This window comes from Lampetra planeri, unplaced genomic scaffold, assembly GCF_965212315.1.
Source record: "Lampetra planeri unplaced genomic scaffold, kcLamPlan1.2.h2 scaffold_658, whole genome shotgun sequence".
NCBI lineage: Eukaryota > Metazoa > Chordata > Hyperoartia > Petromyzontiformes > Petromyzontidae > Lampetra > Lampetra planeri.
Genome location: NW_027615481.1, coordinates 28,518 through 41,825, shown reverse-complemented (window position 1 = coordinate 41,825; position 13,308 = coordinate 28,518). Strand labels below are relative to the sequence as shown.

The 13,308-nt window shown below is 45.0% G+C and overlaps 1 protein-coding gene across 1 annotated transcript; it reads right to left on the bottom strand.

The window, feature by feature from the left end:
* Positions 1–2,416: 2,416 nt before the first annotated feature.
* Positions 2,417–12,917, bottom strand: LOC144741683 (SPARC-like; the record flags this gene model as incomplete). Its single annotated transcript, XM_078624191.1, is given in 8 exon segments — positions 2,417–2,529; positions 2,998–3,059; positions 3,062–3,151; positions 3,224–3,342; positions 4,947–5,058; positions 5,865–5,937; positions 9,870–9,950; positions 12,813–12,917. Coding segments are annotated over 8 exon segments (755 nt in total), but the record flags the coding sequence as incomplete, so codon positions are not given.
* Between the last annotated feature and the right edge of the window lie 391 nt (positions 12,918–13,308).

Below are 13,308 nucleotides of genomic sequence, written 5' to 3'. Positions count from 1 at the left end.
GGCTGGGTAGGAGAGAGGAGACAGAGGGATGAAAGAAGGAGAGCGGAAATGAATGCATGGTTAAATTTAGCTAATTTAGTTAGTAGATTTATCAAGTTAGTTCTTAACGTATTGCACTATTTATATTACAGTTAGTAGTTCATTTATGCACTATTTGTACTTTTTTGTACCGTTTGCACCGTGTGTTGTAATTTCATCTATACTGTTTATCACACATATACAGTATATTTGACAATAAAGTTGACTTTGACTTTGACTTTGAAGGGGGGGGGGTGGACAGAGTGGAGGAAGGAACTGAAAATATAAAGACGTGCTTCAGCATGTACGTGGAAGGAGAGAGAGAAAGATGAGGGCTTCATTAGTCGGAGGGTTGGGGAACAGGAAATATCAGTTGGCACAAATGGAAGGATGGATGGATGATGGATGGATGGATGATGATGGATGGATGGATGGATGGATGATGGATGGATGGATGGATGGATGGATGGATGGATGGATGATGGATGGATGGATGGATGATGATGGATGGATGATGGATGATGATGGATGGATGGATGATGATGATGGATGGATGGATGATGATGGATGGATGGATGGATGATGATGATGGATGGATGATGATGGATGGATGGATGATGATTAATGGATGGATGATGATGGATGGATGGATGGATGGATGGATGGATGATGATGGATGGATGGATGGATGGATGTGATGGATGGATGGATGATGATGGTTGGATGGATGATGGATGGCTGGATGGATGATGATGGATGGATGGATGGTGATGGATGGATGGATGGATGGATGATGATGGATGGTGATGATGGATGGATGGTGGATGGATGGTAGATGGATGGATGGATGGTGGATGGATGGTAGATGGATGGATGGATGGTAGATGGATGGATGGATGGCAGATGGATGGTGATGGATGGATAGATGAATAATGGATGCATGATGGATGTTGGATGGTTATTGGATGATGGATGATGATGGATGGAGGATGGATGATGAATGGATGGGTGAGGATGGATGGATGCTGGATGGTTGTTGGATGATGGATGATGAATGGATGGATGGTGGATGGATGTGGATGGATGGATGTGGATGGATGAGGATGGTGGATGGATGATGGACGGATGGGTGAGAATGGTTGTTGGATGATGATGGTGGATGGATGATGGATGGATGGATGTGGATGGATGGTAGATGGATGATGGATGGATGTGGATGGATGGATGATGATGGATGGATGGATGCATGATGATGGATGGATGGATGACGATGGATGGGATGGATGGATGGATGATGATGGATGGATGGATGGATGATGATGGATGGATGATGATGGATGGATGGTGATGGATGGTGGATGGATGGTAGATGGATGGATGGATGGTAGATGGATGGTGATTGATGGATAGATGAATAATGGATGCATGATGGATGCTGGATGGTTATTGGATGATGGATGGAGGATGGCTGATGAATGGATGGGTGAGGATGGATGGATGCTGGATGGTTGTTGGATGATGGATGATGAATGGATGGATGGTGGATGGATGTGGATGGATGGATGTGGATGGATGAGGATGGTGGATGGATGATGGACGGATGGGTGAGAATGGTTGTTGGATGATGATGGTGGATGGATGATGGATGGATGGATGTGGATGGATGGTAGATGGATGATGGATGGATGTGGATGGATGGATGGATGGATGGATGCATGATGATGGATGGATGGATGACGAGGATGGATGGATGGATGGATGGATGATGATGGATGGATGGATGGATGGATGGATGGATGGATGATGATGGATGGATGGATGGATGATGATGGATGGATGGATGGATGGATGGTGATGGATGGTGGATGGATGGTAGATGGATGGATGGATGGTAGATGGATGGTGATTGATGGATAGATGAATAATGGATGCATGATGGATGCTGGATGGTTATTGGATGATGGATGGAGGATGGCTGATGAATGGATGGGTGAGGATGGATGGATGCTGGATGGTTGTTGGATGATGGATGATGAATGGATGGGTGAGGATGGATGGATGGTGGATGGATGTGGATGGATGAGGATGGTGGATGGATGATGATGTGGATGGATGATGGATGGGGATGATGGATGGATGTGGATGGATGTGGATGGATGAGGATGGATGTGGATGGATGAGGATGGTGGATGGATGATGACGGATGGTGTGCAGACAGAGGTCCATCTTCCCATCCAGGGGGTGCTAACTGGTGTTCAGTGACCAGCTGTGGATCTGTGTGACTGGACGTGAACGTCCTCCATCGAGCTGCAGACCCAAACGTTCTGTCCACGTCACACGTATCCACCAAACTATTTCCCCAAAGTTAAAAACCTTGAGCTGATTCAATGGGACTGACTGGAAAAAGTGTGTGGCACAGTGCTCCAGAGGCATCCGCTTGTAACGCAGCTTCCTCAGGTCCCTGCGGCTCAACTTGCCATCTTTGTTTTTGTCCAGCAAGGCGTACCTTTGCTGAGAGAGAGAGAAGGACGAGTGAGAGGAACGTTTTGAGCATTTCCGTTCCAGTTGTTGTTGCATAAAGTCTCAATTGTTTATCTGAGATCAACTTGGCAGCGGGAGGGTCGGACGGTTCTCCTCCATCCACCCTATGACTGAATAATTCATGGTTATTGACCAAAATCCTGTGACATTCCAGAGATGTGTCACAGCTGCAGATGACAAACAGCAGAGGAACTTGGGCCTCACGGCGTCGACGTTTCCTACAGTGTGTGTGTGTGTGTGTGTGTGTGTGTGTGTGTGTGTGTGTGTGTGTGTGTGTGTGTGTGTGTGTGTGTGTGTGTGTGTGAGGTGTCGGATGACAACCTGAAGTTGTTGGTTACGTTACAGCGGGAGTGAAACCGATCCGGCAGTAGTTTCTCTCATGGACATTGATTTGATTTGGGCTCATGTCGGTCCGTCAGCCACAGAGACCATAGGTACCTGTGCTAGCAGCGTCCGCTGGGCGTGGCTCAGGCAGCTCTGGGTGGAGCGCCAGGTACGAAGGTCCTTCCCATACGACTCAGGAGCAGAAACCAGTCCAAGAGGCGATATGGAAACTGGCCCAGCTCCTCCGCCGTGCAGTTTTCTTTGGGGACTGATGAAGAGAGCTGAATCAAAGGGCTGCAGCCCAGTAGAACGTGTGTGATGTGAAGGGCAGTGTGTTTACCCAGACACGGTCCTGGGTGAGCCAGGCCTGTGCGGCGCCTCTTCCTGCAGGATTCTTTGTGCAGCAAACACTCATTTCCAAAGGTCTTTCCCACAACGCTGCACACTGGCGCCCTCTGGCTGACGGCACCGGCCAGCGCCGCATGGACCATTTCATGTGAGGACGGGTCAAACAGTGTTGGCAGAGTTACTTTGGACATGTAATTGGTTACAATTACAACTTACTCAATCATTACAACTTACTGTTTCAATTACAACAGTCGTGTAACTATTTCAATGACTTTACTTACAGTCGCCCGTGACCTGTAAACGGAATAAGCAGATGAATGAATGAATATCTAGTCTCTCTGATATATGGAGAAAAAGGAAACATTCATGCATAATTACATTTTATTTTATAAACCGAACAAAATTACAAAAATAACTAACAGCATTTTGGCATGTGCAAAAGTGTGGGCCCCCTATAGAGTCATACTTTCAGTACTTAGTAGTAGTAGTAGTAGTACTCTGGCAGATATCACAGCTTGTAAACACTTTTTATATTCAAATACAAGTCTCTCCATTTTATTCTTTGGGATTTTCCCCACTGTTCCCTGCAGGCGTCCTCCAGTTCTGCAGGTGGGTCATCTTGCATTCACAGCTCTCTTCAGACCTACCCACAGATTTTCAATGTCTCCATGAAGTCTGGAGACTGGAGGCCAATCCAAAACCTTGAGGTAGTCCATGGTGGAGGTATGTTCAGGGTCCTTGTTGTAGAAGCCTTTGTCTTTTCAGCTTCAGCTCTTTTACGGATGCTATTATATTTGACTCCTGAATTTGCACATTTGACTTGAAAAGACCTGCAGGAAGATTTAGCCGACTCAGGAGTGGCACTGCATGCTACTGTGTGACGTCATGGAGGAGTGTGCAGAAGAAAACCTTACCTGGGTCCTCATCAAAATCTACAACGTCAGAAAATTGCACAGAACATCTCCAGAAGCCTGATGGGTTTTGGAAACAAATGTTGTGGAGTGATGAAGTTAAAATTGCACATGCCAAAATGATTTTTTAAAATGTTTTTGTAATTTTGTTCAATTTATAAAATAAAATGCAACAATGCATTAATGTTTCCAGATAATTTTGTCTTTTTCCCCATACACCAGAGAGACCATATGTAAAAATATTATTTTTTAAAATGTATGAAACATATAAATGTATAAAAATGTATTTAAAAAATGTTTTTAAAAGGGGCCAGACTTGCCCAGACTTTCGCACTCAACCCACGACCCACATATTGTAATCCGGTGAGTTTGTTATTATTCCAGTTCACAAAGGTTGGCACACAACTAGTCAGGAACACTACATGAAATATACCATTGTGTGCGGAATTATCTGGAGTCACATGACATGCTAATTTTTTTTATCCATAGGGAATGAATGGCATCCCAGACGGTCTGATTTCAGAGCCACTTCACACTCTACCCCCCTGAACTATTTATCTATGTGTTTGTAGATATATAGTCGGTTGTTTGTCAACCTGTGGCCCGTGGACCGCACTGAGTCCAGGTGCAGACTCACCTTCAAAAGAGCTGGAGCTGGTTACAGTGATGTTTAATTTTGTAAATTATGAAGCTGAATTCAGCACTGAAACATGTTATTTCATCACAAGATGAAAAATACATTGAATAATAACGCTTAATCAAAATATTTATTGCATACTAGTCCATCACATCATAATATTTTACCGTGGACAAGACGGAGGACAAACACACTTCGGGATGAGGACTCCATTTTCCTGAACCACCTGGCACCAAGATCCCACGGGACTGTGACACTTGAGCAGCTCACACAGCTTTTCTGAAAGAACAATTTACGTTACATGACCTCCTGCTCTTATGTGTTCCACATTTCAGGAATAGTTGCAAACGTTGCATGGCAAAAAAAAAAAAAAGTAGAACAGGCCTGTCATAAAATAAAGCTCTCATCCCAAACAGATCCACAGCAGCAAAGAATTTGTAAGCATAAGCTAAAAAATGGTGATTTATATTTGAACATGCACTAAAAATGGAATTCACATACGTGAAACGTATCTACATCAAGATTTTAATGGACAGATATTAAAACTGCCCACAAGTCATTTATTTATCCAAGATAATATGGAATTCAATCCAACAAGGCAGAACCATTTATTTCAGTCCATCATGTGCACAGTATGTGAGCTGTCTGAGACAATGGAATATGATTCTTTATTAGATCAGTTTGAAGAAATTCAGGCTGGAGAATCTGGCTCTTTTTGTTCAAAGTATTACGTTGAAATACAAGAGTTCATTTTTTTGCAGTTTGCAGGGTGCACCCATGTAAACACACTGAAACATGGAGCTTTCAATACATGTTGAGGATTTAGAAAAGTGACAGGCTCATTTTTGCAATCAAAAATATTCATACATTAGTTTTGAATTTCCACCTCCTTCCAACGGTTCAGTACATCTGTATACGGTCTTTGTGTTGCTGCCAGTTGTGCACAGTGACACTTGGTGTTCAGCTACACATGGAATCCTATCGTTCAGCAAATGAACTAGAATAATCTCCACGTAGCTCTTTGTTTTCCTTCCACCTCGAAAGACGAGCCATGCCTTCGTATTCCGTCGATAAGAGAGTTTTACCTGGCTCCACTCTGCCTATGTACGGTCTCAGACTCTCCTCAGCTTGTCTCTGTCTGCGCTGAGCTCGTCCCCCCTGATGCAGTACACACAAACACAGAACACACAGAGATTCTGTTTCCTCTCTCAGTCAAGAGGCGAAAACTAACACGTCTGCCTTTTGATAAGCAGAGCATAGGAATGCGCAAGTTTAACGAAGGCTTTGGTGTTTGAAGTGTCTTTGCTATCCCACACCAGTGATATGAGTGTGTCCAACACCAGCGCTCTTGTCCTCAGCTCACCTTAAACCAGCCATCATTAATGTCACTGCTGTGTGTGTCTTTCCTGCTTTGACAAACAGTAATAACAAGGTCCACCAGGAAAAGGCCCATTGTCTTAGACGCTGAGTCTGGAAGCAATCAGCGTGACTCAGCAAGTATTGTTTGATTCAGCTGTTTACAACATCACCACTCTACAAATAGTAAAAACAGCTGCATACAAGCACAAAGGAGAGGTAGCATGTTCTTAATCGTGTCCGTTTTCATTCACAGGCCACAATTCTGAAATAAAATTACTGTGAAGTCCATGCCGGGTCCACTTCTGGTCGGACACATTAGAAACAGGTGGAACGTACCCATAGTGCAAATGAACCTGCAGTTACAGCTCAGGCAGCTCAAAAGACAACGATCAACTCACCATTGATGAGCAAGTCAGAAGATTCAGGAGCAGACAAGAGGGCAAAGGTCCAGCTCAGGTTCATGTCGGCACAAGTCAAAGTGACCTGAGAGGACTGAAAGAACATATTCACATCCATAGGTAGTCATGAATCCTTTTCATCGATTATATTTGTTAAAAATCTCATTCCTCCTTTAGTTTCATGACCATACTGCAGCACACTTACTCTCAGAAAACCATCAGAGAAAATGGGTTTCCTCGCAGGCAGGTCTCATTCAGCTTTTAGCTGAGAAGAAAAAGTCTGCAAAGTCATTTTCATTGAAAAGCATCTTACCAGGACCTCTGGGACCCCCCCTGTCTTATACTGCCCCCTGTACACTCCTCTTCAGTATACTCACCTTATTCCATTCACCGGTAATTATTCTCTACACAATGCTTCCTGTTATATTGACCTTCCCCTCTCTCTGTGCGTTAGTTTGGAGCACAGCTAGCTTCACCCACAGACTTTGTGCAAGGAAAAGTGTCTGGAAGAGAATGTGAGGGAGAGGTTTTTTTTGGGGTGGGGTGACTCCCATCGAAGTTGGCACTGGTCCACAGACAGATTTACAGGCCAGAGAGAACACATGGTCACACTTTACCTCTCAGAGTAATCTGACAGACACACACACACACACACACACACACACACACACACACACACACACACACACACACACACACACACACACACACACACACACACACACACACACACACACACATGGATTTGTTTAGGTACATCTGCAAACAGTGAGATACTACAAACAAGCCATGGGAAACGGCTGCCCTCCAGTGGTTAGGACGGCGAATAACAATTTCACACGTTTTATTGTTAAACAGGGCTGGTGTAATTCCTGGAAGCAAAATGAGGAATGAACCGCGTTGGGTTAAGGGGTCGAGTCTAATTGTAGTGTGTCAGTCATGACTCCTGGAACTATTGAACCAATCCCAGCTGACATGAACATGTCGCGTACATGAATGGACTCAGTCACATCCAGGTTCTGCTTTGACCACATTTGATGATTGTCTTTTCTCTGTCTTCCAACAAAAACAAACAAACATTTACTGTAAATTCACACATTTTATTTTATTAAGTGTCTTTCAGAAAGTCGAAGGTCACCTTACAAAAAGGTAAAAAGCAGATAAATAAATGTGGTCAAATCAAATATACACATACACTATACAAGAACTGCTTTGTCTTCTCTTTTTTCATTCATTCATTTTCTGAGCGTTCTTTAAGCCAGGTTATTATTTCTGTATCTGTATTTCCGTATTTCTGTTTCTGGGTCTCTGCTTCATGTGCTGATACCACCAGAATCTAGACAGATCAAACCTGAAGGAAGTGGATCACAACTCCTCAATGTTGCTCTTCTCTTCTATTGTTCAGTTTAGGGCATAAAGCCACAATAACACGATTATTATATTTGCTATAAAAGTCATTAAACATCTGCTTGTCATTTCGAGATTCAATGTCAGTGTGACTACGAAGTGTGATCGGCCACTCTGGTGATGGTGAGTTTGTTGATCTGATCATGCACAAATACATCACTGTCCAAAATGTGAACGCTGAAGTCTGATTTTTTTTTTTTTTTGCCAGAAGATTATAAATACCTCTTGCAAAAATGTAATGACGAACACCATATTTACTTGTTTAAAGCAAATGGGGGAATCGCTCGGTGACGTCACACACTCCGCCGTGACGTCAGTCAGAAACGCCAACATGAACGGACACAGAGGTCAGCCACCCACGTCCGGTGCTGCTGCTGAGAACCAGGCGCCGTCACCGTGCGGTCCCGTTTGACAGCGAAGCCAGCAGGTGACGCAACGCTCCGCCCAGCCGGGAGGAGGAGGGAGGCTGGGGGACGACGGGCTGCCTGGAAGTCCGTGGGAACGGGTGTGTGTGGTGTGTGTGTGTATGAGTGTTCACGCGCTCGATAGTGTGATGAGACTGGCGGGGGGAGACAAATTTCCACATCTCTCCCGGTGTGTTGTGCTCGGACAGCCGGTGGTGGCGGTCGTGTGTGCCCGGTGGATGTTGTCGACGCTCCGGTGGAACTAACGGCTCAGTGGCTCGGTCGCTCAGCAGCTGCGGGTGTTGTTGACCGGAGACATTTTGTGTGTTTATACTCTATTCACTTCGTCTCTCCGGGTCCTAACTTGGCCTCTTCTATCTGCTGACCCCCAACAGGCGTGTTTTGTTTCAGACGGACGACTGGGGCTAACAGAGGCTAGTCGAGTCTGAGCGTTTGAACGGAACGCGAAGAGGACAACTCACAACATGTTATTTACAAAAACAAACAAGTGGGACTGTTTGCTGAGCCGCCGACGAGCCGGTAAACACACACACACACACACACACACACACACACACACACACACACACACACACACACACACACACACACACACACAGACACACACACACACACACACACACACACACAGGCTGAATGAAGTCCAGTAGAGTACTACAGTAGAGGCCATGTTTGCCCATCAGTCACAACATGCCCTGGAAAGAGTCACTGGACCATGAAGGGTGGGCAGGTCTTTATGTAAGATCACTAGAAGTTACTTCTTACATAAGATAATTGGTGCACATGGTTATTAACATGTAGGGAAATGGAGTACTGCTGCCTGACATGTGCCTCACCCTGTCCCCTGAAGGCAACACACGGTCAGATGTGCGTCCTCATGTCTGGATTAAAGGGTAACTAAAGATGACTCACACACACGTCCTTGCACGTCACCACAGCAGACAGGAGTTCAAATTTAACCATACAGTCACATAGTCACACACTCTTCTGTCTATCAAACCTTTCCCAGTGTGTGTGTGTGTGTGTGTGTGTGTGTGTGTGTGTGTAAGTTTAGTCAGTGATAGTGTTACAGCCCAGACAGTGCAAAGCGCCATGGTATCAGTGTGCCAGCACACATTGGAGTAAGACATGAGGCTATGATGACCCTAGGAGTGTGTATGTGTGTGTGTGTGTGGGATAGGGGCGGGGGGTCCAGTGTTTGGGTGGGGTTACACACATAAAACACACACTCACACAAAGGCTTAAATCCATGTGTGTGTTCCTCAGACACCTGTTGGCTTGGATCCCGTAGCGCCACCTTGGCTGAGGCCTATTTTACAATGTGACCCCCCCCCCCACCTCACCCGCTCCCAACAGCTGAATATTGATGCTCTGCCCGTCCAGCAGCAACAGACCCCACAAAACTGCTCTTCAATAATGTGGGGGAATAATGAGAATGTAAATATTTTCGTTGTCTTCATACTGCAGTGTGCTCCGGTGCTCAGCACACGTGGAACCGTACCCTGCCATGGTCAGCCTGTGAGTACGAATGCTCTCCAGACGCTGACAGAGATGGTTGCCCAGGAGACTTAACCTTGAGGCCCTGCAGATAAGATATCGCAGTGTACTTATGTTGTACTAAAAGCCACAGTTTACGGCCTTTGTGCGATAAACCCACAAGTAGTGATCAAGTCAGCTGAGAGTGAGGTGAGCTCACTCCTTCACATAGCGCTCAGAATGACAAACGGGAGAACTGCACTTGGACCTTTTAGCTCTTGGATTATTTCTCCGGCTCACTTTCTCTGTGTCTGCAGACACACAGGAAACGTCAACCTCAGGTTGTTTCGGCTTCTCCCAGTGAAGATGTGCTACACTCTGTGTCAGTAAAACAACCGTGTTCAGCTTACAAGAACATCCGCCTTGGAACTAATCGTACAAAAATGCTGCGCATGACCTCCAGTCCATCAGCATCAGGCCAATGTTGAACTTCAACATGTCCGGTCACCATATGAAGAACGTTCTGGATAGTAGCCAGTACCCAAAGCCCAGAGATGAGTGTTGGGACCTCAGCCGACGGGACAGTCTCAGCCTTAGTGAGCCTCTGTCGGGCCATATGTGGTCCCATGTTGTTCCATGTTTGTGGGTGAAATATGATATGTGCATTTGCTCATATTGGTTCCTAGTTGTACCTTTGATGGTCCGAGACAGAAGCTGTGTCTCAAATCATGTACTTATACTTAAACTTAGTATTGTGAGTTCATATGCGCGTTCACACTGAATACTGGTTTACTCAATGGACACTTTTTCACCCTGAATGGCATGACGTCTCTTAGTGACATAGAAATGACAAACTTTTCACACAGTGACACCAGCTTCACCACCCACCGATGGAATCCAGGCTAATGCTAACGTTAACTTGCCTGCTAGTAAACCACAGCACATTTTCAGACACTGACGTTGTGGCATATGTTTGGTGCTTGTGTGTGATGAATTGTCGTCTTCACTGTAGATTGCGGGTTAAGATGTGAGGTCGAGGCTGGATGTGTTGTAAAATGCGTCAGCTAGCTAATGGACAGTATGTTTCATTTTCACACTATTTCCGATAAGTGTGTGATGGCACTGATTGATTTGAGACAGTACTACCCTGTTGACATTGGTGCTCTTTGTGAGTAAGTACATAGTGTGCATACTGTACTACAAAGAAGTGAACTAACAAAAGCATGAGATTTGAGACACAGCAAGAGAAACATCCGATCTTTATGACATCCTTGGATGAGGATGTCATCCCATATGAACGAAGTTTAGAAGGAAAGTGGACCAGGGTCACACTTTTTTCAGTATGTTAGGAAAAGGTGTTGGTCAGGGCAATAAAACAACAGTCAGTAGTTCAATTCCTTAAATGAAGGCATATAAAATCATCCATAGGAAATGATGACCAGTAGTGACGTAATATGAGTCCTACTTTGACCTGAACTGTATATGAACAAGGTCGCTAAAAGTGAGCAGTAATTATCACTATTGATTGAAATAAAACAGGATAGATTTTTTCCACTGTGTCCATCCAGCCTGACTGACTATTGAAAAAGAAGCAGAGGCCAGTTGAATTCTATCGGTACCAGCGTCACGCAGTGTCATTCACTGCGGTGGTTTTGCATGTGCGTGATGTGGCGGTGGCAGACTCAAAGCCTCTCTGATTGATTTGACTTTGACTTTGGCTCTGATCCTCCTTGCCCTCGTCTCTCTGTATGCGGCCTATCGTTGGAGCTATACTTAGCCACGCTTATCAGCGCTGTCATTCCCTCTGTAAGGCCACAGATGTTAAAGGGCTTGGAATAGCTCAGTGTCTAGCAGACAAGGGCTGGACACTGGCTCAGAAGGGAAACTGTCCTCCCCTCTTCTCTGTCTTTTCCTGTTGCACCATTCACATATCCTCTGTTTGTTTGACTCAGAACATTTAGAAGGAGGCAAAGATGCACAGTGGTGTTGAGGACCTTCATGTAGACATGAATGTAATAAAAGATGTACAGACACACTCCTTCCATCTATATTGAGAGCAGAAAACATGATGCGTCAGTATATCAGCCCTCGCCGGGTGTCTCCATGTCTGTTGTCAATATGGCACATACCCATTTACATATCCAGTGGGGAGAACAAGTCGTTGATACACTGCCCATTTTACAGTTTTCCCACTTACAGAGCCTGTAGAGGTCTGCCATTTTTATCATTGTTACACTTCAACTGTGAGAGGTGGAATTTAAAACAAGAATCCAGAAATTCACGTTGTATGAGTAATGAATTTGCATTTTAATGCATGACATAAGTATTTCATACATCAGAAAAACAGAAACTTAATATTTGGTACAGAAACCTTTGTTTGCAATTAGAGATCAGAGGTTTTCTTGTGGTTGTTGACCAGGTTTGCACCACACTGCAGCGGGGATTTTAGCCCCACTCCTCCATAGTCAGGTTTTGGGGTTCTTAGGTGCTCTTCCTGAGGGAAGGAGGTTGTTGGCCAAGATTGTGTGATACATAGTTTCCATCCATCCTCCCCTGAATACGGTGCAGTCGTCTTGTCCCCTTTGCAAAAAAGCATCCCCAAAGAAGTGTCCACCTCTAAGCTTCATGTTCGGGATGGAACATGGCGAATGGAGTTTAGACCAAAAAGCTCTATTTTTGTGTCATCAGACCACGTGAACTTCTTCCCATTCCTCCTGTGGATCATCCAGATAGTCATGGGCAAACTTCAGACAGGCCTGGACATATGCTGGCTCGAGCAGGGGGACCTTGCGTGCGTTGCAGTATTTTAATTCATGACAGCAAAGTGTATTACCACTGGTAACCTTTGAGACTGTAGCCCCAGCTCTCATTGACCAGTCCAGTCATTGGACCATGTGGGTTCTGGGCTGATCCCTCACCTTCCTCATGATCATTGATGCCCCACAATGTGAGACCGTGGGAGACTGACCTTCTCACCAAGCTGCTTGCCTATTGTCCTGTAGCCCATCCCAGCCTGGTGCAGGTCTAGGATTTCATCCCTGATGTCCTTACACAGATCTCTGGTCTTGGCCATTGTGGAGAGGGTTGGAGTGTGTGGACAGGGGTCTTTTATACAGGTAACGAGCTCAGACAGGTGCAGTTAATACAGGTAATGTTGAGTGGAGAAACAGGAGGGCTTCTTTAAGAACTAACAGGTCTGTGAGAGATGGAATTCTTACTAGTTGGTCGGTGATCAAATACTTGCGTCATTCAATAAAATAATATTCATGATTTAAAAATCATACAAAGTGAGTTTCTGGGATTTTGTTTTAGATCCCAACTCTCACAGTTGAAGTGGACCGATGATAAAAATTACAGACCTGTTCCGTGCTTCCTAAGTGGGAATCAAAAGACTTGTTCTCCTCACTGGACGTATGTGTTTTCACTTTCATCCAGCTTCTTTGGATGTTACACAACCATCAGGT